At 45.3% G+C, this 26,765-nt stretch overlaps 1 protein-coding gene across 1 annotated transcript in view; it reads right to left on the reverse strand.

The window, feature by feature from the left end:
• Positions 1 to 25,257, reverse strand: part of LOC147103433 (forkhead box protein O3-like) — a 219,390-nt gene extending 194,133 nt beyond the window's left edge. Inside the window, exon 1 of the mRNA XM_085963021.1 lies at positions 24,500 to 25,257. Within this exon, the coding sequence (XP_085819147.1) occupies positions 24,500 to 24,919 (420 nt within the window). The 5' untranslated portion in view covers positions 24,920 to 25,257. The remainder of the gene's footprint in view (positions 1 to 24,499) is intronic.
• Positions 25,258 to 26,765: the final 1,508 nt, after the last annotated feature.

The raw sequence follows: 26,765 nt of genomic DNA on the forward strand, positions 1-26,765 counted from the left end.
TGCTTGCCGAATCGAGTTGGGGTCATTGAAAGGACAGGGGATCATATGCATTCACGAAAACAAGGCCAAAAAACTGAAGAACTATTGTTACCCAGCTGTATTACATGTAATTAACTTAAAATGCTTGGAGATTTTTTTTTTAAGCCTTTGTATGGCGCAGTTATAATACAAAGATAATATTCAGACGCACCCACCCCCCCCCCTCCCCGAATCCTTGCAAGAACCTGTCACAAATAATGTGTTTTTTAAATTTCGCCCATCCTCTCCCAACAGTGCAGATTCTTACTCCAGGAACGGTCCCGTGGGCATCAGCAGCTCTCTGGTGCCTTGCCCCACTGGACATTCTTTCATTCCTGAGCCTAGACATGGGCATGTCAGTTGCAATTTGACCGTGGAAGGCATCACAACGGAGCTCCACCAGGTCCTCACCCGATGTCCACACATACATGTCCTTTTCACCAGGTGTCGAGGAGCGTCCGTCAGGAGCAGGAACCATATCTTGTTTCACCACTTAGTGCGGAGACCAATTGATGTCTTGTTTGTGATCAGTAACTCAGCACAGACCGAGAATCATACGCAAGAATCGCTGGCCTCTATCGACAACAACAACAACAACTTGTAGCGCCTTTAATGAAGTAAAACATCCCAAGGCGCTTCACAGGAGCGATTATCACACAAAATTTGACAGTCACATAAAGGGATGCCTTAGTTACCTCTAAATTTGACTATTCTAACGCACTCCTGGCCGGCCTCCAAGGTTCCATCCTCCGTAGCCGTGTCTCGGAAGGTCGTGGGTTCAAGTCCCCACTCCAGAGACTTGAGCTCAAAAATCCAGGCTGACACTCCCAGTGAAGTGCTGAGGGAGTGCCGCACTGTCGGAGGTGCCGTCTTTCAGATGAGACGTTAAACCGAGGCCCCGTCTGCCCTCTCAGGTGGACGTAAAAGATCCCACGGCACTATTTCGAAGAAGAGCAGGGGGGAGTTCTCCCCGGTGTCCTGGGGCCAATATTTATCCCTCAACCAACATCACTAAAAAAAAGAGATTATCTGGTCATTATCACAATTGCTATTTGTGGGAGCTTACTGTGCGCAAATTGGTTGCCATGTTTCCTGCATTACAACAGTGACTACACTTCAAAAATACTTCATTGGCTGTAAAGCGCTTTGGGACGTCCGGTGGTAGTGAAAGGCGCTATAGAAATGCAAGTCTTTCTTTCTTTCTGTAAACTTGAGGTCATCCAAAACTCGGCTGCCCGTGTCCTAACTCACGCCAAGTCCCGTTCATCCATCACCCCTGTGCTCACTGACCTACATTGGCTCCCGGTTAAGCAACGCCTTAATTTTAAAATTCTCATCCTTGTTTTCAAATTCATCCATAGCCTCGCCCCTCCCTATCTCTGTAATCTCCTCCAGCCCTACAACCCTCCGAGATCTCTGCGCTCCTCTAATTCTGCCCTCTTGAGCATCCCTGATTATAATCGCTCCACCATTGGTGGCCGTGCCTTCTGTTGCCTGGGCCCTAAGCTCTGGAATTCCCTCCCTAAACCTCTCTGCCTCTCTACCCCTCTTTCCTCCTTTAAGACACTCCTTAAAACCAACCTCTTTGACCAAGCTTTTGATCACCTGCCCTAATATCTCCTTATGTGGCTCGGTGTCAAATTTTGTTTGATAATCGCTCCTGTGAAGCACCTTGGGACGTTTTGCTATGTTAAAGGTGATATATAAAGGTAAGTTGTCACCATTGATATTAGGGCAGATGAAACTTGGTCATAGTGGTAGGGTTTAAGGAGCGTCTTAAACGAGGAAAGAGGCGGAGAGGTTTAGGGAGGAAGCTCCAGAACTCAGGGCCTCAACACCTACATCACATCAGGCCCTGCCGCTACCCAAAAGGCCATCAGCAACAATCAAAAGGGCTGTATTCATTCTAGTATATAGAGGAGTTGTGTCAATCTGTTTCATCATAACCACTAACTATATTTCCAACTATCCTGACCTTTCCCGTCATCTGACGGACTTTCCTTATAGGCGCTATTGGATCTTCTCTCGGTTTCTCCTGTGACATCAACCTTCAAGGTGGCATCAGAGTGCGCTTTGTAGCTTTGCCCGATGCCAACTGTTTCCTCAGCCACATTAGAAATAAGTGAGCACGTTTACACATCCGCTACCTGTACATGTTAGAGAAATAATAATTGGGCTACAGAAAGTTACAATTGGAGTGCAGTCTTATTATTCTGATGATCACAATTTGTGTCAACTGAATCACTCAATTATTTCAGCATAGCTTTAGAACATAAGAATTAGGAGCAGGAGTGGGCCACACGGCCCCTCGAGCCTTCTCCGCCATTCAAGATCATGGCTGATCTTCGACCTCAACTCCATTTTCCTGCCCGATCCCCATAAAGTCCAAAAATCTATCGATCTCAGCCTTGAATATACTCAACGACTGAGCATCCACAGCCCTCTGGGGTGGAGAATTCCAAAGATTCACCACCCTCTGAATGAAGAAATTCCTCCTCATCTCAGTCCTAAATGGCCGACCCCTTATCCTGAGACTGTGCCCCCTGGTTCTAGACTCTCCAGCCAGGGGAAACAGCCTCTCAGCATCTACCCTGTCAACCCCTCTCAGAATCTTATATGTTTCAATGAACTGTCCTTATCCTGAAAAGCACATGAAACAATCATTTTTATTATTTTTTTAAAAATTACATAAGTAGTAATAACTCAGCACAGGGTGTCTGCTGTCCTGATCCACATTTCTGACACTAGGCAGGGTCACAAGATGTTTATTCCCTTAAACCTCAGTCCTGGCTCTCTGGACGCTGTTCAATGAAAGCCAGCCACCTCATGGCAAGTTTTAAAAAAAACATTTCACGTATAGTCCTTTCTAAAATTACACTCGAGGTATATTTCTTTACACAAATGCTCAAAAGAGAAGACCATTAACTGGAGTTCCCTTTAACTGTATTTTTCCATGTGCTTCCATTAAAACAGACAAACTGCACGCAACAATTATTATTTCTTGACAGAATTATTTACACACATTATAAAATGTGACTGCAATGGCAATAATTAGGAGAAATGCTTAACTTTATCGCACCCAGATTCAGTAAAATAATTCAAAAGATATTTTCCAACTCAGAGTGACTTTTTGCATGACTTTTTAAACTTGCTCTGCCTCCATGACTGACGGCGTAACCTGCTCTGTCAGCTGTGGCTCAGTGGGTAGCACTCTCTCACGCCTCAGAGTCAGAAGGTTGTGGGTTCAAGTCCCACTCCAGAGACTTGAGCATGTAATCTAGGCTGACACTCCCAGTGCAGTGCTGAGGGAGTGCTGCACTGTCGGAGGTGACGTTAAACCGAGGCCCCGTCTGCTCCGTCAAGTGGACGTAAAAGATTCCATGGCATTATTTCAAAGATGACCAGGGGTGTCCTGGCCAATATTTATCCCTCAATCAACATCACAAAAAAATCATCTGGTCATTATCACATTGCTGTATGTGGGAGCTTGCTGTGTGTAAATTGAATGCTGCATTTCCTACATTACAACAGTGGCTACACTTCAAAACGTACTTCAATGGCTGTAAAGCGCTTTGGGACGCCCTGTGAATGGCGCTATGTAAATGCAAGTCTGTCTTTTCTCAATAACATGGAAACCCAGTGATATTCACAGTGAATCTCAAGTTTACAAGGCTAGCTTGTTCAATGTCAAAGGATACAAAGTTTTCACCTTTAATGAGCACGGAGCAAAACTAGCCTAGAATTCTTTGAGCCATTTGCTTGAAATCTACCTTCAATTTTAGAAATTCACTCCAGCTTCCCTTACTGAAATTAACAGAACGACGAGAATGGCAGAAAGAAAGATGCATTTTCTGGGATGACTGAACGACTCCGGCAGCAATGACCAATTCCCACATCGAATCTTGTTCGACAGTTAGAATTGGATTTATTGTTCATTCTGTGCATGTCAGAATGTTTCTTGCGCAGAAATCACTCATTTTATCAAAACCTGTAAAACACGTATGTTAAGGAAGAACTTGCATTTATATAGCCCCACGGAGTGCAGTGGAACCGAATATCAGGCGCGGTGTAGAACGGGCAGCCAATCCGATACCCCCCCCCCTATTTTGCGCCAGCGCCCAGGACGAATTTCTCGGCCTTGGTCTGTTAATTTTTTTAGATGTAGACTCTTGATCAGAAGTTTGTCCGAGCTGTTGTGATGAAGGGTCTACACTTTGAAACCTTTTACAGGACTGATGGGCCTGTTGACTGTGCGTTCTAGGATTTTGTGTCTTTACTTCATATTCCTAATATTTATAGGGTTTTTTTTTTATAAATGGAGCTTGCCTCTGCAAAATGCGACTGGTTAGCATTCCAAATCTACCTTCAGTTAGAAAGAACTTTGGCTGTGCTCACGGCCCATTGCTCTTTTGAAAGCCGATTTTCAAATAATGATATTGGAGTCAGCAATCCCAGGAATTGATGTTGACTGCACACTGCCACCGTCACATCACCTGCTGCCGCTCACATCCACTTTGTGCGACTTCAATAGAGACATAATTTAGTGTCTTCTTGGGACTAGACGGCACAGCGAGCAAGAGGCTGAATGGCGTCCTTAGTAGTGTGTATTTAATGTGAAAATATAAAAGTAGCATTTCCTCAGTACCAAAGAGGGAAGTACTATCGCTCGCTCCATATCACCTCCTCTTCAACGTATCAATGCGTAAATGTAGTTTGTTTTTTCAAACCAGTGCCTTCAGTTTTGATGGAGCGGTTTGCTGCAATTCTGAATACAAAATGGGCAACTTTAAGGGAATCATTGTCACAATCAAGGGAATGTTGTCACGTGGGTTTTCGTTCATTCTGACAACAAAGATTTCCATTGACATCATGGCTGGTTCCTTGTGAAGCTCCGCGCACTGAAGGAGCACTGCTGTTCCCAGATCCACGTCCGTGCCCTTTACTTCACTGTCAAAGTGTAACTAACTGTCTCTGGATTCGCAATGACACGCGCCTGCTTATTCTGGGCCCTACATTTGGTCAGGTTCTGCAGCTTAGAAAGCCTTTACGTCGATGGCCGTCCTTTTCTGTGCTTGTCAGGAAGGCAAAGCATGCGCCTCTCTTTGGACACGGTCTTCTCAAATTTTAACACCCACATACCAGAGCGGCAGAATACTTTGACAGTGGAGGAGGCAGCCAAGAGAATACATTTGCAAATGGAATACAGTGCCTCATAATTGGCATTAGATACAGGCAAATTTTTCACGATGGAGAAGGGCTCGAATACCAGGGGAACACAAATTAAAAATTAGTTTGTTAGGAGTAAAAAAGGAACATTTTCACCCAAAGGGCAGTACGCATTGCAGAATAAGGGAATTGGATATGTATCTGAAGAGAGAGATGGGATTGAGGGAGATGTTGAGATCTGGAAAGGAATGAACTAGTTGATTCCAGTTCCTATGAAAACAAATGCTTGATAGACAATAACCTCAACGAAAGGTTCATGTACCGTAAAACAAAACACAAGAAGCTTATACCCATCATCTAATCAAGGTGAAGGCTGTTTGAAATCATTTGACTACAATTCTTTCCCCTTCTTACTCGGTTTAAACTCTGCTTCAAAAAGCTAGGGAGATGTATAGCAAATCAGACAGACAGTAAGAAACAAGGTAGAGACACAAGAAAAAAATAAGTACAACTTTTATTCATTAAACATTCCCATTTATACACCATATTAGTATTACTGGTGGCGTGGTGTTGCTTATGGAGGATAATGTTAAAATAAAAAATTTAGGACCTTGGAGAAAAATTTACTTTGTTGTAAAAATCTTGCATTTTTTTCTGGTCTCTCGCTACCTCGTTTGTTACCTCTCAGTCTGATTGCTTCAAGTTATTTCTTTGTTTTTGGTGAAGGGCTTAAACAGCACAGGACATCACTCTCGCCCTGACACTGCAGGCCATAGGACTTATTTGAGACAATCCACATGATGTAATATTTTAATGATCATCCGTACAAATCATTTATGAAATTTATACATGATGTTTAATCCCATGCATTTTATAATCATGATATTCCTGTACATTCGGCAGCCTCATGGAAGAATGTGTAGATTATTTTGCGTTAATTTTGTGTTTCGGTGTCAGATAGTAACACCTGTGATGTCACACACCAAATGTTCTTCATCAAAAATAAATTCCCCCCCCCCAAGCTATGTACATAAATGACTCTGAGCACAAGTGCGGCCATTGTTTCAATAGAAAAAAGGAAGTAAAGATAGATAAAGTCCATCATGTCCGTGTATTTCACAATATAACAGGTGATCGGGTGAGTTGCAGGTAGGGGGAGGGGGTTCGGGGTCCTTTGCTGGCGTTGGACCAAAATCATTCCAAACATTTCTTCACTTCACTCAGGACTAGTCACTACTCTGATGAACTTCATCAATCCCAGTTTTCTCATTTTAATTTCTCAACATAATGCGTTGTTGATAAAGGTTTAAATGGCTTTCCACGTGTTTTGCGCACTCATTTTCGGGATGTGCACTGAAGTTGAACCGATATAAAACAAGCTGGATTATTTTTTCTTTGGTGACTGCACATTTTATGGCGCCTGGAGAACAGTGGTTTATACATTTCAGTAATGTGACCGCTTCAGGCAACGCAAAGAGTTTAATTTTGAGACATTTTTACTGACCACATTCTGGTACATTTAACAGATCAGCATTTTTAATATTTAGCCTGGTGCCGTAGGCTTTGTCACTTTACATGTACAAGAGAGATGCTTTATTTATAGCAAGGAATAGGGGTTCACAATGGAGGAGAGGGGCTACAGAATGAGATATAAAGTGAGTAAACAGGGCTATACAATGAGGGTCAAACATGTACAATGAGATGAAAGGATTACACAGGGAGGAATGGGCGATAGGGAGAGAGAGTACAAAGTGAAGAGAAGGGAATACACAATCAGCAGAGAGGCCCCAGGACAGTGACAGGGTAACACAAAGAATTCGACCCAACACAATCGTCGCTAAGCAAAAGGAAAAATATCTGACATATTGGGCAGAAACAACAAAAACCCAAAGCAAACTCAATTGCTACTTGGCCCTAAACAGACAATACAACATAGCTGATTACCTGACCATGGTAAAGGATAACAAACTGAGAAGAACCTTGACAAGGTACAGACTTAGCGAACATAGCCTAGCGATCGAAAAAGGCAGACACAGGCAGACCAGGCTGCCAAGAGAAGACAGGATATGCTCTCACTGCAGTCAGGGAGTAGTGGAGACAGAGATGCACTTCCTCACAGCCTGTGGAAAATATCAGGACATCAGGGAGAATTTCTACCAAAAATTCTCACAAATATGCCCTGAATTCAGAAATCTGAATGACAACCAAAAACTCCCATTCCTACTGGGAGAGGAGAGAAGCTGTGTAACACTGGCGGCACACTATGTTACAGCTTGCCATGAACAGAGGGACAACCAGTAAACTAAGAAATGAATATATATAAACAATGCGAATGTATATTTATACACTCAGGGATATACCTGTTTATACACTGTATGAATAGAACTGCGTTTATGTGCTCAACCATAAATGTATTTTGATGCTTTGGCAACATAAGATGTAACTTATCATGCCAATAAAGTGATTTGAATTGTGAATTGTGAATTGTATACAGTGAAAGAAGTGAGGGAGACGCAGTACGGAAGAGACAGACGGAGGGAGGGAGGAAAGGACTTGCTTTTATATGGGGAAGAAAAGGATTCACAGTGAGGAATCGAGACACACAAAAGGAGGAATGGGGACTCCAGTGGAGGAGCGAGGGTACACAGCGAGGAGAAAAAACTCATTTCTACAGCACCTTTCATGATCTTAGGGTAGCCCAAAGCACTTTACAGCCAATGAAGTACTTTTGAAGTGTAGGAAATGCAGCAGCCAATTTGCACACAGCAAGCTCCCACAAACAGCAATGTGATAATGACCAGATCATTTTTTTTTGTGATGTTGACGGAGGGATAAAATATTGGCCAGGACACTGGGGAGAACTCCCCTGCTCTTCTTCAAAATAGTGCAATGGGATCTTTTACGTCCACCCGAGAGAGCAGACGGGGCCTCAGTTTAATATCTCATCCAAAAGACGGCACCTCTGACAGTACAGCACTCCCTCAGTACTGCCCCTCCGAAAGTGCAGCGCTCCCTCAGTGCGGCGCTCCCTCAGTACTGCCCCTCCGACAGTGCTGCCCTCCCTCGGTACTGCCCCTCCGACAGTGCGGCGCTCCCTCAGTACTGCCCCCTCTGACACTCCCTCAGTACTGCCCCCTCTGACACTCCCTCAGTACTGCCCCTCCGACAGTGCGACGCTCCCTCAGTACTGCCCCTCCGACAGTGCGACGCTCCCTCAGTACTGCACTATCGGAGGGATACTCAGAGGACTGAAAGACGCTGAATATGCAGGAGTTCGCCAGTTGTATTCCACATCGGAGTAACACCTCCTAACTCACAAATGAATGTGCTGGAGACATCTTAGTTAGAAATAGAATAAAACAGATGGCCCATTGCATTTATACAACAGGAAAGAAAGACAAATAAACCAGGTTCGAATTAATTCGTTATGTTTACATGTGCAGCACAAGGAAACACTGAAAAGCATTAATCTGATGATTCAGCTTCAGTAATATCACAAGTGGGATCACAAAGACTGAGAGTCGAGAGATTATAAAATGTTGGATAAAATAAGATTTACTGAAGTCCTGAACCCATGTATAGGAATTCTACCCTCTAATGGCCTAGGTTAACATGAGGAACCCCCAATTTAGATCAAAGTATCTGATCAGAGCCAGGTCATTGGATTTTGGACTATACTTCTTCCACATGCAAATTGAAAACATCCAATCAGGCATCATACACATGCTGCTGGTTAGGAGGTTAACAGATTAGCATTTTTAATGCATAGCCTCTATGGGGGATCATTTTAAGCTAACCCACCACCCAATTTACACCCTGGCCAATTTAATTCTGCATTAAGGTCAATGGAAAGTAAAATCAGGAGGTACAAGAATATAGGAAATAGGGGCAGGAGTCGGCCATTTGGCCCCTCGAGCCTGTTCCGCCATTCAATGAGATCATGGCTGATCTTTGACCTCAGCTCCACTTTCCCGCCCAATCTCCAGATCGCTTAATTCCTCCAAATTCCAGAATTCCAAAAATCTATCGATCTCAGCCCTGAATATACTCAACGACTCAGCATCCACAGCCCTCTGGGGTAGAGAATTCCAAAGACTCACCACCCTCCGAGTGAAGAAATTCCTCCTCGTTTCCGCCTTAAATGGGGCATCCAACCAACTTTCCCTTTAAGCTCGGCCACGCGCCGCTCTCGAGGTCCCGAGTGGCCGGAGAGACGGCTTTTAAAATAGAAAAAAAACGAGCATGTGTGGAATTCTGAATGGCCCGCGCGGCCCGTTAAAGGGGCCGCGCGGGCCAAAAAAAAATGAAAGGGAATGTTGCACCAACATTCTTGGAGTGACCAATCCTTTCTTTGGCAAAACATTACAACACTGGCCCCACATTATCCAAATAGGAGACATGAAGACAGCAGGTGATATTCCAAAGGAAGTCAAGGTGAAGAAATTGAAAAATCTGAAGACTTTCCCCGCCCGGCGCATTAGCTTAAAATTACCCCCAATAATCTACATTCTACACTAAACCACGAGTATGTTTATTATGAAGTCACAACAGCAGTGGGGTTGTCATATTTCATTAATGGTTGTCAGTGATAAAAATCACCTTCCCAGCAGTTTCTTGGGCCATTCAGACTAGAACAGGATTGCCCCTTTAATGAAGGCAGTTGATGAGGAGATTGACTGTACGGTAACAGCTATAGCTGTTTATGTTGCATTTCAGAGTTGTACAGTACATTTAAGTGCTTTTATTTGCATTTTGGGTGGGAGAATGTGATTACCTGCCAAAAACCACAGTTGTATTCAGTTTATTTGGCTGCTAGCCTCCTGGTTTCCAATATACTTCAAGGATTCCTATCAGAAATGCGCTACCCAATTTAAAATGGGATTTCCACATCATTCTGCAATTGCTGATCTACATTGGAGACAACTGTTCACAACAAAGACATGATGGACCATCCTTCTCCAATATGCACATTGTACAGTCTTCAAGAATCACTCTTGTAATAGAGTAGTCAGGGTTGGACAAATCCCAGGTGTGTTCCTCGATGGATAAGCTGTTGCACCACCGGCGCACCGTGGCTGCAGTGTGTACCATCTACAAGATGCACTGCAGCAACTCGCCAAGGCTTCTTCAACAGCACCTCCCAAACCCGCGACCTCTACCACCTAGAAGGACAAGGGCAGCAGGTGCATGGGAACACCGCCACCTCCAAGTTCCCCTCCAAGTCATACACCATCCTGACTTGGAAATATATCGGCCGATCCTTCATCATCGCTGGGTCAAAATCCTGGAACTCCCTCCCCAACAGCACTGTAGGAGTACCTTCACCACACCGACTGCAGCGGTTCAAGGCGGCGGCTCACCACCACCTTCGAGGGCAACTAGGGATGGGCAATAAATGCTGGCCTTGCCAGTGACGCCCACATCCCAGGAACGAATAAAAAAAAAAACTTTACCCATTGAATATGAACCTCAGACGAGGATGATCTCAATCTCAATCCCCAGTCTGTGCCGAGCTGGCTTCTCAGGCAAAAATGGCATTGGGGCACCATAATTGGCCTCAGTTCCCTTGCGTTAAGAAGGGGAAAAGTGACTAGGGTTCCTGCTCCTGATCGCCATGCTGGAAGTGTGAGCTGGACATTGGGCGATTCCAGGATCCAGCTCAGCTGCAATTCACCCACATGATGCAATAGCTTGTTGGCACTGTCAAGGGTCACACACACGCCAACAATGTTCACCCCCCTCCCCCAGGTGCGCAGCCGCGCTCTGATCGCGAGGTCCCGTACAGGCCGCTCACCAGCTATCCAGCGGGAAGAGATGTGGCGCGTACAGTGGCCGTGAAACAAATTTAAAGGGCCCGTGCAGGGAAAAAAAATTAGAGGGAACATTGCATGTCAGCTGTCCATTTTCAGATCATAAGAATTAGGAGCATGAGTCGGTCGTACAGCCACTCGAGCCTGCTCCACCATTTAATAAGATCATAGCTGAACTTTTACATCAACTCACTTTCCCACCCTATCTCCATATCCCCTTGATTCGTTTAGTGCCCAAAAATCTATCGATCTCTGTCTTGAATATACTCAATGACTGAGCCGCCACAGCCCTCTGGGGTAGAGAATTCCAAAGATTCACCACCCTCAGTGAAGAAATTTCTCCTCATCGCAGTCCTAAATGGCTGACCCCTTATCCTACGACTATGACTATGACCCCAGGGGAAACAGCCTCTCAGCACCGACCCTGTCAAGCCCTCTAAGATACGTTTCAATGAGATCGCCTCTCATTCTTCTAAACTCCGGAGAATATAGGCCCAATCTACTCAGATCAGCGTTTGCTTGACTGGCAATCGTAGTCAAAAATCAAAGCAATTCCCAGCTCTCCTTCCTCTGCGCTCCCCCCCCACCGCCCCTCCAACCTCCATGCATGTTTCAGTGGGAGAGCATTTGGGAACCAGCGATCACAACGTCATTAGGTTGAGAGTAATTATGGAAAACGTGCAAATACTCCGCTGGAGGAGGGCTAATTTCAGTGAGTAGAAACAGGATCTGGCCCAGGTGGATTGGAATCAAAGATTGGCAGATAAAACAATAAATGAGCAATGGGAGGCCTTTGACGAGGAAAGAGTTTGGGTATATAATCGACACATTCCTACAAGGGGGAAAGGAAGGACATCCAATGCTGGAGCAGCCTAGATGCCTAAATATATAGAGATAAAATTAAACAGAAAAAGGAGACTTATGATAAATGTCGGGTTCATAATTCAGTAGAGAACCAAGCGGAATACAGAAAGTACAGGGGAGAACTGAAAAAAAGGAAATAAGCAGGGCAAAGAGTGTGTATGAGAATAGGTTAGTGGGTAACATAAAAAAAGGAATCCAAAAGTCTTTTATTAACACAAATAACAAAAGGTTAGTCAAAGGAAGGGTGGGGCCAATCAGGGACCAAAAAGGAGATCTTCTGGTGGAGGCAGGTGGTGTGGCGGAGGTACTAAATGAGGACTTTGCACCTTTCTTCACTGAAGAGGATGCTGCCAATATCACAGTAAAAGGAGAAGTTAGTAGAAAATTGGATAGGATAAAAATAGATAAAAAGAGAAGGTGCTTAAAAGGTTGGCGGCGCTCAAAGTAGAAAAATCACCCGGTCTGGATGGCATACGTCCTAGCTTACTGAGCGAAGTACAGGTGGAAATTGCAGAGGCTCTGGCCACAATCTTCCAATCCTCTTTAGATATAGGAGTGGTGCCAGAGGATCGAAAGATTGCAAATGTTACAACCCTGCTCAAAAGAGGGGCGAGGGATAAACCCGGCAACTACAGGCCAATCAGCCCAACGTCAGTGGTGGGGAACGTTTTAGAGACAATAATATCCAGGACAAAAGTACTGGCACTTGGGAAGATATGGGTTAATGAATGAAAACCATCTTGGATTTATTAAAGGCAAATCATGTTTGGCTACCTTGATGAAGTAACGGAGAGGGTGGATGAGGGTAGTACAGTTGATGTTGCGTATATGGACTTTCAAAAGGCGTTTGATAAAGTTCCACATAATAGACTTGTTAGCAAAGTTGAAGCCCATGGGATTAAAGGGACAGTGGCTGCGTGGATGTGGAACTGGCTGTGAGACAGAAAGCAGAGAGTGTCGTGGTGAGCGGTTGTTTTTCAGACTGGAGGGAAGTCTGCAGTGGTGTCCCCCAGTGGTCGCTGTTGGGACCACTGCGCTGCTTGATTAATGACCTGGACTTGGGTATACGGGGCATCATTTCAATGTTTGTAGATGACAAGAAACTCGGAAATGTTGTAATCAGTGAGGAGGATAGTACAGGAAACTCTTGTTTAAACGGCACCTAAATATCCGGAATTCTCTATTAACCGGCAAAATTCATAGTCCGAAAACAACACCTCAATAACTGGCAATGTTGCTGAGTCCGAGTCCAAGTCTCCCGTGGTGGCCGAGTTAGTCAGTGGGGGTAGTTCTCCAAACTGCCACTACTGTACTTAATCTAGCATCTTCCACCATCTGTTTAACAACATTCTATAGGCGAGTACCCAATTACTGTACACTGCACATTTCTTGATTTTTTTAAATTTTTGTTGGTTAAAAATAGCCTCGGTAGATAACCCTCTCCGTCAACCGGAATTTTTAATCAACCGGCAACACGCCGGTCCTGGATACCAAAAAGAGTTTCTTGTAACAGACTTCAGAAGGACATACAGACTGGTGAAACATATGGCAGATGAAATTTAATGCAGATAAGTATAAAGTGATTCATTTTGGTAGGAAGAATGAGGAGAGGCGGCAATGTAACCTAAATGGTCCAATTTTAAAAGGGGTGCAGGAACAGAGAGACCTGGGGGTGCATGGACACACATCTTTGAAGGACAAGCTCAGAAAGCTGTTCAAAATAGAGGCAGAGTGTAAAAGCAAGGAAGTTATGCTAAACCTTTATAAAACACTAATACAATAGCAAAATACTGCAGATGCTGGAAATCTGAAACAACAACAGAAAATGCTGGAAACACTCAGCAGGCAGGGCAGCATCCATGGAGAGAGAAACAGAGTTAACTTTTCAGGTCGATGACCCTTCGTCAGAACTGGTAAAAGTTGGAGATGGAACAGGTTTTAAGCAAGTGTAGGGGCAGGGGGAGGGGGAGGGGGAGGGGGAGGGGAGGAGGGAACTAAAGGCACGATCTGTGCTAGGGTTGAACTCCGGAGAGATGAAATGTTACAGATGGGGATGGCAGAATCATCAACAGCTGCCGCCTGAAAAAATGGGGGAGGTTATGGTCTGAAATTGTTGAACTCGATGTCAAGCCCAGAGGGCTGTAAAGTGCCTAATCGAAAGATGAGGTGCTGTTCCTCGAGCTTACGTTGAGCTTCATTGGAACAGTGTAAGAGGCCGAGGACAGAGAGGTCAGAGTGGGAGTGGAGCGGAGAATTAAAGTGACAGGTGACCGGAAGCTTGGGGTCACGCTTACGGACTGACTGGTTAGGCCCAGGTGGAGTATTGTGTCCAATTTTGCACACCACACTTTAGGAAGGATGTCAAGGCCTTAGAGAGGGTGCAGAGGAGACTTACTAAAAATGGCACCAGGGATGAAAGACTTCAGTTATGTGGAGAAACTGGGGTTGTTCTCCTCAGAGCAGCGAAGGTTAAGGGGAGATCTGATAGAGGTGTTCAAAAAGGGTTTTGATAGAGTAAATAAGGAGAAAATGTTTCCAGTGGCAGAAGGGTTGGTAACCAGAGGACACAGATCTACGGTAATTGGCAAAAGAACCAGAGGCGACATGAGGAAAAAAAAAAATGTACGCAGCGAGTTGCGATGATCTGGAACACACTGCTTGAAAGGGCGGTGGAAGCAGGTTCAATAATAACTTTCAAAAGGAAATTGGATAAATACGTTAAACGGAAAAATTTGCAAGGGCTGTGGGAAAGAGCAGGGGAGTGGGACTAATTGGAGAGCTCTTTCAAAGAGCCGGCACAGACACGATGGGCCGAATGGCCTCCTTCTGTGCTGTACCAGTCTATGATTCTATACAGGCATTAAAGTAAAGATAAAGAAGCTAAAACAAAGTGAAAAAATCCACTTGTTGACTGGTCCCAGCTGTTGTCTTTCAGGGCAGTGACCTAAATGCAAAGTTTACCGCAAGCAACCGGAATGTATTGAGGCTAAACTTTTGGTGCCTCTGTCAACAGCGTTTAAATGGAGAATAATGGATAACTGGGAGTGATTATAAGGCACTCTCTCAGTCAGGACATCGTGAAACACTCAAACGAAACTGAAGCAGTTTACAACCATCTGACTTGAGACAAGTCTGCAGCTTTGAAACGGTCTTTATAATTTTTTTTTATTGATAAAGTGGATTTTACTAGGGTGGCTTCATTTCATTTTACACCATTTGTTGCTGCTTCCCCTATCCAAGGGTTCCATTAAAACAGCACTTGTCCTTCCGATAGGATTTTGTTCTTGCAGTCCAATAACAGAGGGAAACGATGGAGTGTCCTTTACACAGGGGTTTGGAGATGACTAGCTTTTTCGTGAGGAGACCCATACTAAATAAACAGAGAGGGCTCCAACATCTGAACTCTGATCTTCCCTCTCTACCTAGAACTCAAAGATGCCAGCAACTCTGAACCACCTCACTGCTTATTACTCACACTTACCTGCAGTTCCGATCACTCCTCGTTACATCTAGTGCCAGCACCCTCAGGTCAGGTACAGCATGATCCACGGGCACGCCATGCTCCTCACTGCTCCAAGAATGCACCTTAAAGCCAACAGCAGGAGGTTGCTCCCAAAGGCACCAATGGAAAATGTTCACTTTGTGCACACCAGCCATTCTTGCACCATCGCTGAGGGACACGATGTATTTAAAAAGAAAGACAGACTTGCATTTCTATAGCGCCTTTCACGACCACCGGACGTCCCAAAACGCTTCACAGCCAATGAAGCACTTTTTGAAGTGTAGTCACTGTTGTAATGTAGGAAACGCAACAGCCAATTTGCGCACGGCAAGCTCCCACAAACAGCAATGTGATCAGTTTTAGTGATGTTGATGGAGGGATAAATATTGGCCCAGGACACTGGGGAGAACTGCCCTGCTCTTCTTCAAAATAGTGCCATAGGATCTTTTCCATCCACCTGCGAGAGCAGACGGGGCCTCAGTTTAATGTCCCATCCGAAAGCCATCTCCGACAGTGCGGCACTCCCTCAGCACTGCACTGGAGGGTCGGCCTAGATTTTTGTGCTCAAGTCTCTGGAGTGGGGCTTGAACCCACAGCCTTCTGACCCAGAGGCGAGAGCGCTGCCCACTGAGCCACGGCTGACACTTAATGTCAAACAAAATGAGATTAAGGGTTCTTTTAAGCCTTTGGACCTCTGTCAACTAAGACCTAGGTGTGGCTACCCAAACTGATTTCGTATCGGACAGAGCCATGACGACAAGAGACTTTCATCTCCTGGCCCGGACCTAGACTGGACCCAAATATCAAGAACTGTTTGCTGCTGTGAGCGAACAATGTCTCCCAATCATTGATTACAGATAATTAGCAGTCACGATATATTAGTGTAAAAGCTGGCATTTGGTGTCACTGTGTGTACAAAGTCTCTGATTTTACGCCAGCTAGCCGGCCAAATCTCAAAGATTCAGCTTGCGCATGTGTCGCGCGCCGAAGTCATTGACACATTATAGTATAATAGATCTGTAGGTCTACTGAGAATTGACATTAAATGTGGGTTATCTCACATTACAGTCGAACCAGTGTATCCATTTGTGTTCATTCACTTTGCAATTACTGTTGGCAGTGGAAAATCAATTAAAATTCATCACTAACTACTTGTTAGTTAGAATGTTATTTAATTATTACCGATTGAGTGATTGCACACCAGTAATACTGAACTAATTGTTAAAAATATAGACATGCTGCGGTATTCGAATCAGCGGTATTGGTAACCTAGGTTGTAGCGTGCTCGGGCAAAGATAGCTTTTCAGTATCTGAACATAACAGCAAAACATGAGAGTAAATGGGCGTTCCGATAAAGGAGTGCTATTCCAGAACTGATGTTGCTTTCAAATCCCTCCATGGCCTCGCCCCTCCCCATCTCTGCAACCTCCTCCAGCCCTACAACCAAACCCCCCATACCCCGAAATATCTGCACTCCTCCAATTCTGGCCTCTTGAGCATCCCCAATTTTAAGCACTCCACCATTGGTGGCCGTGCCTTCAGCTGCTAAAGCCCTAAGCTCCGAAATCCCTCCCTAAACCTCTCCATCTCTCTCTCCCCTCCTTTAAGGCGCTCCTTAATACCTACCTCTTTGACCAAGCTTTTGGTCATCTGCCCTAATTTCTCCTTACATGACTCAGTGTCAAGTTTTGTTTGATATAATGCTCCTATGAAGCGCCTTGGGATGTTTTACTACCTTTAAAGTGCGATATAAATACAAGTTGTTGTTGTTGGCAGTAGATCTGTTAAAATTGCAATTCAACCAGCAACAACCTATGATCTGAGAGGTAAAACAAAACAGCATTCATTTCCAGCAGATCCTGCTGGGGAATTCACAGTGCACACTGCAAACATGTGCTCTCACCCATCTGCACCCTGATCCTTTTCCAGTCAAAGACCTGATAGAGCTTGTTGAACACCATCACTCACTATACTGTGACCACCCCAGCTGGAAAATGTGTGTAGATATTGGGTAAGGACACAAGTAGGCTGTGTGTAATGCGCCCCCTGGTAGAATAGGCTGCTGACACTGTCTGAACTCAGTGAAGAATTATCATTTGAGTGCAGTATTAAAAGGGCCATCGGTGTACTGAACCACACTATAGCAAGAGTCCTTCAGACAAAGAGAAAATGTTTCAAATTACTCTCCAGAGCAATGAGGGTACAATATACCCTTTTACTATAAAGAAATTGGCCTATAAAGGACAGTTTAAACTGGGGCTTCCGCTCATTGCAATGCTTGCTTTCCACTACTGTCACAGAAGAACGAACGAACTTGCATTTATATAGCGCCTTTCATGTCCTTAGGACATCCCAAAGCACTTCACAGCCAGAGTAGTCGCCGTTGTAATGTAGGAAATGCAGCAGCTAATTTGCGCACAGCAAGATCCTGCAAACACGAACGCGATACACGACCATATATTCTGTTTTCATGATGCTGATTGAGGGACGACTATTGGTCAGGACATTGGGGAGAACTCCCCCACTTCTCTACAAATAATGCCACGGGATCCTTTGCATCCATCCGAGAGGACAGGCGGGACCTCGGTTTAACAGTTCATCTAAAAGACGATGCCTAGGACAGTGCAGCACTCCCTCAGTACTGCACTGGAGTGTCAGCCTAGATTTTTGTGCTCAAGTCTCTGGAGTGGGACTTGAACCCACAACCTTCTGACTCAGAGGCAAGGGTGCTGCCCACCGAGCCACAGCTGACACAGATGTATTAGTAGCAGAGCTAAGAATCCTACACAACAGTGGCACTGTTAATCTTGCCTGGAATTTCCTAGTCCTATACCTGGGAGAACTGGGTCACCTGGGCACAGCAAATACAGGAAAAGCAGGCAAGGAGGAGCAGACGCCCATTAGGGACCTGCCTGGCTATCTACTCAAAAATGGATGGAATACTGGGTGGGGGTCTGTACAGATGTGCATTCCTCCTCTCCCAATTCTCCTGTAGTTGCTGTGCACAGACGACCCAATGCACCCAGTTTCAGGAGAAGGAGGATCTACCCCAGAAACTGTTGTGTACCTTACTAGTTACATGGGGCAAATAAAATCTTACCAGGTCTTGCACCCGAGCAGTCATCCATCTTATTATTCATGTTACGCACTGTTGCATAGAATCATAGAAATTTACAGCACAGAAAGAGGCCATTCGGCCCATTGTATCTGTGCCGGCTGAAAGAGCTCTCCAGCCTAATCCCACTTTCCAGCTCTTGGTCCGTAGCCCTGTAGGATATGCACTTGAAGTGCCGGAACCAAGTACTTTTTAAATGTGATGAGGGTTTCTGCCTCTACCACCCTTTCAGGCAGTGAGTTTCAGACCCCCACCACCCTCTGGGTGAAAAAAGTTCTCCTCAACTCCCCTCTAATCCTTCTACCAATTACTTTAAATCTATGCCCCCTGATTATTGACCTCTCTGCTAAGGGAAATAGGTCCTTCCTATCCACTCTATCGAGGCCCCTCATAATTTTATACACCTCAATGTTTGGAAATCATTCCCTTCCTTACGAAGCAAAAACGCAGACCGACCTGCTGAGTCCTTCCAGCATTTTCTGTTTTTTTGTTCAGAATTTCCAGCATCCACAGTATTTTGCTGCTTCACTTCATCGCGGACGCTCCCCTACTCCTGGGGAAGAGTAGACTCACTTACACTGCAGCACAGCGCGACACAGAGCAGCAATCCGGCTCTTCAAACAACATAAAGGGAATAGCTGGAGCACATTAAAAATACAATCGTTCTCAAGATTTAATTTGTTTACATTAAATTATTCATGAAATTGTTATAAAGCCACTCCAGAAAGCTGCTGAAACAATATTACGCCTCACTAAATATCATTCAGATCGCTTTATAACATAATCCTTTACACGCTAGTCAATCTGAAAACATACCTTTCCTGCTATAAAATTCTGGAACTTTTAAAACCAAGTCAGCAAATCATGTCACAGAACAGTTAGCTGCAGGTATTCTCCCATCCTGACTTGCCATTTGGAACATTTCCAATTCCCCACATTTGAAATGTATGAGATTGGAATAAATATCAATTCCTACTAAAGTGTGTGCTCAGAAAACGGCAAGCACTCACAGGCTCTCCAGAGATTTCGAAGTCAGGTGCACAGATCACCTTGGAGCTGAGTAGAAAATGATCTCGGTGTTTAAAAATGCAGAGGCTTTTTTTTTTTTCCTTCTCTCCTTCCGATGGAAAGGGTTTAACAGAAAAATACTGCTAATGCCTCCTGAAGGCACCGACTCTTGGTGGGGTATGGCCCAGTGGCTCCAGTACCTCTTCCAAACAGCCATTCTTCCTGCGCGAACCTGGACGGTGAGGCCAGCTGACTATTTAACACGCCGGAGTTAGCACAGCGGTCCCCATCCTGCTGGCCGCGCAGGTGCACTCTCCAGCAGGTATCGCTGAACAGGTATGGGAATCCCAGCGGATTTATTCCCCCTTCCCAGCCTCGCACCACTGGAGGACAATTGTAGTGCCCCCTACTGCCATTTGGCTAAACTCAACAAATCAAACCTGGAATCTTCGACCTGGATAACTCATTTACACACTGGCTTTATCAAGTGAGATGCAGGGGGTGGGAGGGAGAGCTGAAAGGCATTTTTTATATATACATTTCTACATACAGTTCGGTTCAGGCCATTGTATAGTGAGGGTTTTTTTGGTAAAAATTAATAACTTTTGAGATATTGAACATAGAAACAGGAGGAGCCCCTCGAACCTGTTGCACCATTCAGTGGGAGCATGGCTGATCTGCGACCTAACTCCATATACCTTAATACCTATGGTTAACAAAAATCTATCAATCTCAGATTTAAAATTAAAAACTAAATTAATCCAGCATCCACAGACGTTTGCAGAAGAGAGTTCCAAACTTCTACCACCCTTTGTATGGAGTTTAGTTATGCCATAACAATAGTTAGTTAAGTGGTTTCACTAATCTTTCACTCATCTGAAATAGTCGAACCACAGGCCATAACAAACACATACACTCTCTACGTACTAGAGTCCTCAGAATGATCTCGATTCCGTCCCCCTGCTGCTTGCATCCAGCCGGTAAGATTGCAATTCAGTCCTTGCAACTAAATGCCAGCCAAGACATTGCTGGAATAATGTTCCAATCTCATTCGGGTCCGTCGTGTTTCACAGGCCGCTGGTCATACAGAGGACACCAGTGTGTGTTCTTTCACATTGCTGAGTAAAGAGCTTCAGATGAAGCTTATAAATTTAAAACCTATTTAGATTTTAAAGGAATTTTTAGTCATCGTATTAAACTGAGTTAAACACGTCCATTTTTGGAAGTAAGCGCCAAACTTTGCAGCATTTTCAAAATTCTAACTCACCGTGTTAAACTCTGAATAACAGTTCATAGTCTTTGTGCATGAAAATCTTTATAAGGGTATGAATGTATTTAACCCTTAATCACTTAAAGCAGTTCTATTGCAGCCAAATCATGGTGTAAGTTTTTAAATAAAATATGTCAGGCAACAATGTTTCAGTTGGGTCCACTCGGTTAAGAGGGACTTGAAGGGGAAATTTCACTAATCAGGAGTCCTTCTAATACTCCAACCATTTAAAATAATTATGGTAAATTGGAATATCTGTTTGACTTTCTAATTATGTTGATTTTTTATTAAAGATTTTTGGTTCTAATAAAGTCAGTCGTAATGACATCACCAGGGTGCGGACTTGAATTATTCACTGATTCAGACAATGTAAAGGAGTGGAGTTTAACATAATTATCCCCCAGTGCTCCAGCTTTATCTGTGTGGATGGAAATACAGTTCCCACAGGCCACTGGATTCAATTAATTCTCGTGGCTGTTTGAAGGATATTAAAATAGATCCAAATCATCACTGGCACAACCACCACTCAGGATATTAAGAAGGCATACAGGATACTTGCTTTTATTAGCCGAGGCATAGAATACAAGAGCAGGGAGGTTATGCTTGAACTGTATAAAACACTAGTTAGACTACAGCTCGAGTACTGTGTACAGTTCTGGTCCCCACATTACAGGGGGTACAGAGATTTACAAGGATGTTGCCAAGACTGGAGAATTTTAGCTGAGGAGAGATTGGATAGGCTGGGGTTGTTTTCTTTGGAATAGAGAAGGTTAAGGGGAGACTTAATTGAGGTATATAGAATGATGAGGGGCCTCGATGGAGTGGCTAGGAAGGACCTATTTCCCCTAGCAGAGGGGTCAATAACCAGGGGGCAGAGGTTTAAAGTAATTGGTCGGAGGATTAGAGGGGAGTTGCGGAGAACCTCTTTCACCCAGAGGGTGGTGGGGGTCTGGAACTCACTGCCTGAAAGGGTGGTAGAGGCAGAAACCCTCATCACATTTAAAAAGTACTTGGATATGCGCTTGAAGTGCCGTAACCTACAGGGCTACGGACCAAGAGCTGGGAAGTGGGATTAGGCTGGAGAGCTCTTTGTCGGCCAGCACAGACACGATGGGCCGAATGGCCTCCTCCTGTGCTGTAACTGCCTATGATTCAATGACGGTTGAGACTTTCCCCACCTGAAGACTAGGCTCAAACAATGAAAATGTAGCTCAAACCGTTGTTTCCTGAATACAAAATGTTACAGCAACCCATCTATTCCTTAGCTAAGACCTGGTGAATCCCTTCTAGTTTCACACAAACTCACTGCCAATGTTTATGAAACTCAATCTTACCAGTGCTTACTTGTAGAAAATACATTTACACACAAGCAAACATGTGCTATTCTGCACACTCTGTACTGCCCAGAGAGGCAAAAGGCACAGGGCCGGAGTTCACCGCCCTGTACACAGCACAGATGGGGATTTCAGTGTCAAATTAGATACATGAAGCTAGTTAACAGAGACAAAGGTATGTTTTTGTATCAATCATTTGAATCAAGAAAGATGCTAATAAAAAAAAAGCTAAGTTTATAGACCAATTTTTAAACTATTCCTTGCAAAAGTCTTGGCCTAACTCCTGCAGTTGTAAAATGTGTGGTTTTTTTTAATGTTACACATGTAAATTCACCCAAAGACCAAAAGTATCAAACTAGCAAACACAAGAGTGACTGGAGACCCAGCTATGATTGAAACACTTGTTTTAGTACTTAATCTGGCACATGCAATAGAATAGCTTAAAAATGACTAACATTGAAACTGAAAACAAATGAATAAAGGCAATCCACTCCCCTCAAACAGAGTGAAATAAAAGTAACAGCTCCCCATCGCGGCACTTGTGGTCCTTCCCCAGTTTACTGAGAATGTTTCTTTTTACCTCCGAGAGATTGCGTTGCTCAACAATACATTACTAGTTCAGATGTGAGAAAGGGGAGATTCCCTATAAGCAGCTAAGGTCAATGACAGTTTAATGCCAGCTGTTATAGGCAGAATCATATCATTGAACTCTGAACTCCTACATGTATATCCTCACATTATAGCAACTTATGTCAATGGTTTTGCACATCACTTTTTCAGTAGTTGTGTCTCAATGCATTATTTTCACCTCGCTGATTTTTTTTTTTTATAAAGTGAGTCTTATCGTAAAGCTCACTGTGTAAATTGACACTCAAACCATGTAATTTTGATCCTCTGACACAATTCATCTTTTCATTTTAACTGCAGCCATCAGTCCACCTGGAAGGCCAACTTGTGATGACAATAGCTTGCATTTGTGCAGCTTCTTTAACATGGCAAATGCACCAAGGCATTTCACACAGGATTGGAAGTATTGGGAGAGGGTGGCCAAAGGCATGGTTCGGAGAGCTAGGATATGTTGGAGGCTTTTGAAGATAGGCAGAGGGCTCCACAAATCAATGGTGGAGTGGAGTCATGGTGTAGATGCAAAGAAGGCAAGTTATAAGAGGACAATCACTCATACACCAAGTCAACCTAACTAGATCCTCAAAGAAGTATACTGCATGCATTGCACTAAATGCATATGCACTACACAACAAAACTGACAATCACGGCTGCCCACTAAGGTGCATCTTGTCCTCTCGGTTTATCTATGCTTAACTTGAGACCACTCTTACAATGGTCACCCATTGTTCCCTATTACTGTATATAAGGCAACTCGGTGCAAACTTGTTTCCAACTACCATCTATACATCAACTTCGGAAGAACAGCACTACAGTTTTTATTTATAAAGCATTAATCGGGCTCTGGCATTGTCCCTTTACACGTCCTCAGGGACTCGCCACAAGAAAGCAAACGCGATGAAACATCTCCCAATTGTTCTTTGATCAATCTCAGCACATTTTCCCCAATTAGAATGCTTGTGCAGCCAGCACAATGTATAGAACCGGTTAACTCTAAAGTGGTGATCCAATCTTTTATCACCTGATTTTCTTCTTTTGTTTAACTAACGATTATAATGCTGCATTCTGGAATTAGTACAGGAGGCAAAATGCATCGCCTTGTCCCCGAGATACTGTACAATCATTAACGACCACAATGTGTATTGCACTGGGAAATATCTGGTTTAAAAAATTCCATCCGCATTTCAAAACCTTTCTAGGACCTGGGCTCAGTGACTGTGGTTTCTATGTGGTAACTGGCAGCGGATTGGAGCTGGGTTTGTGAATTGCGATTCCCGAATCCTAACAGCAATAGATTGTGCAATGTGCTTTGGAATTGGCTAGCTTTCTGCAACAAAACACATATTGGATTGATCTACAGATTACTAACTTGCCGTTTTTTGCACTTGAAAAAATTACAGATAGAAGGGCCATAGCTTGTCTGCACATCGCCAAGGGTTCAACAAGTTGGACTGCTGTGTAATCTCGCACTGACCTGTCCCGCAACACTGGCTGCATTTAGACTTGGAGTGTGGAGAGAGGCTGAAATAGAATGACAGATAAACTTTGAAACTCCGAGTGAGCTGATTTGTCTCCCCAAGTTCAAAATTAGTCTTTCTACACTTTAAAATTAATTCTTACTTAATGCACAGCCGAAAGCTTCCTTCTAAACCTGACAACCTGCACAAGGTGCTGTCAAAGCTCGAGTCACGTTAACCAGCTCCTTCTTAAAATGCTTTTTCCCCTCTCTTTCTCTCTCAAATAAATGCAACGCTCCGGCTGTAAATGCAGCCCAAGAAGCAGCCATACCTTCCAGCCCGCCGAGCTGTTGCTGTCCCCTTTATCTTTGAAGTAGGGGACGTGCCGGACCATCCAGTCGTAGATCTGGGAGAGTGTCAGCCTCCTCTCGGCCGAGCTCTCGATGGCTTTGGTGATCAGGTCGGCGTACGACAGGTTGCCCCAGGCGTTCCTGCGGGACGATTTCTTGCGGTGCTGGCTGCTCTCGCCGCCGGCGCCCGGGGCGGACTGCGGGGCCGGGGGAGCTTTGGCGTCCGCCCGCAGCCCGGTGCCGGTACCGGCCGCCGCTTCCTGACGCGGGCCGCTTTCCTCGCCTTTCCCTTCGGCTCCGGGCAGCTCCGGCCGAGGGAGCGGCCAGGTGCACGATCTGGGCCGGCTCTGCGGCTCGAAATCCGGGTCGATGTCAACCAGAGGCGCCACGGCTTCTTCCATGTCTGATGAGCCAGCGCTCCCCCCTCCCCCGAAAACCCCCCACAAAAATAATAATTTGCAATAAAATATCGTGAATGGATGTCAAGTGCAGGGGATTTAAAAATAATTAATAATTGCAAATGACAAGCAGCGCGGGTTTAAAGGGGCTGAGCGCCCCGCTCGCCCACCCGGAGCTCTGTCTGTCAGCCGGCGCCCCGCTCGCCCGCACTGAGCTCTGTCCGCCCCAGCCGGCGCTCCGCTCGCCCGCACTGAGCTCTGTCCGCCCGCCCCAGCTGGCGCCCCGCTCGCCCGCACTGAGCCGGCGCCACTTCCATGTGGCTCCACTGAGAAAAGGTTACAGCGCCGGCCGCCGCCTGATTGGCCAGCCCGCTGACAGCAGCCTTCCACCGGGGGCGGGGCCTGCCGGCCGGCGCCGCTCCCATTGGCCGCCGCTGCTGGAGGGGGCGGGGCGCATCCCTGAATAAATTAACAGGGAGAAATCCCCTTTGTTGACGTCACGCTGCGGTGACGCACCAGCCCGGTGACGGCAGTAGGTGACCCCCCCGGCCCGGCTACTGGAGACTCCCCAACAAGCTCGGTCTCCAGGCTGGGACCTGGGTCACTGGGCAGCTCCCTCCCTCTCTTTCTCTGTGTGTCTCTCACTCTCTCTGTGTGTGTCTCTCTCTCTGTCTCCATTCTCAGCCCTGGGTCACTGGGCAGCTCCCTCTCTCTCTCTCTCTCCAGTCTCAGCCTTGGGTAGCTCTCTCTCTCTAGTCTCAGCCCTGGGTCACTGGGCAGCTCTCTCTCTCTCTCTGTGTCTCTCACTCTCTCTGTGTGTGTGTGTCTCTCTCTCTCTGTCTCCATTCTCAGCCCTGGGTCACTGGGCAGCTCTCTCTCTCGCTCCAGTCTCAGCCCTGGGTCACTGGGCAGCTCTCTCTCTCTCTCTTTCTGTGTCTCTCACTCTCTCTGTGTGTGTCTCTCTCTCTCTCTCTCTGTCTCCATTCTCAGCCCTGGGTCACTGGGCAGCTCCCTCTCTCTCTCTCTCTCTCTCTCTAGTCTCAGCCCTGGGTCACTGGGCAGCTCTCTGTGTGTGTGTCTCTCTCTCTCTCTCTCTCTCTCTCTCTCTCTCTGTCTCTCTCGCTCTCTCTCTCTGTGTCTCTCTCTCTGTCTCTCTCTCCAGTCTCAGCCCTGGGTCACTGGGCAGCTCTCTCTCTCTCTCTTTCTAGTCTCAGCCCTGGGCAGCTCTCCCCCTCTCTCCCTCTCTCTCTGGTCTCAGCCCTGGGTCACTGGGCAGCTCTCTCTCTCTCTAGTCTCAGCCCTGGGTCACTGGGCAGCTCTCTCTCTCTCTCTCTAGTCTCAGCCCTGGGACAAATAAAATTAGAGAGTTAAATGCGTGGCTCAAAGACTGGTGTGGGAGAAATGGGTTTTGCTTCCTGGGACACTGGCACCAGTACTGGGGCAGGTGGGAGCTGTTCCGTTGGGACGGGCTTCACTTGGCCAGTGCTGGGACTAGAGTCCTGGCGGATCATATAACTAGGGCTGTAGAGAGGGCTTTAAACTAACTAGTGGGGGGGAGGTTCCTAGAGAGCAAATAATACAAATGACAACAGAGAAGGTCATAGACTTAGGTAGCAGTGGTGAAATTAAAAACCAGAGCGTGTCAGGAAGGGGCAGAAGGTATGGAGTAAAAGGTAAAGTAATAAAAAGGGCAAAAGCAGGAACTAAGTGTCACAAAACATATTTGAAAGTTCTCTATTTGAATGCACGTAGCATTCGTAACAAAATAGATGAGTTAATGGCACAAATAACTACATATGGGTATGATCTTGTGGCCATTACAGAAACATGGCTGCAGGGTGACAATGCC

Source organism: Somniosus microcephalus, chromosome 20 (genome assembly GCF_052327205.1).
Source record: "Somniosus microcephalus isolate GS21.2 chromosome 20, FLI_Smic_1.0, whole genome shotgun sequence".
NCBI classification, from domain to species: domain Eukaryota; kingdom Metazoa; phylum Chordata; class Chondrichthyes; order Squaliformes; family Somniosidae; genus Somniosus; species Somniosus microcephalus.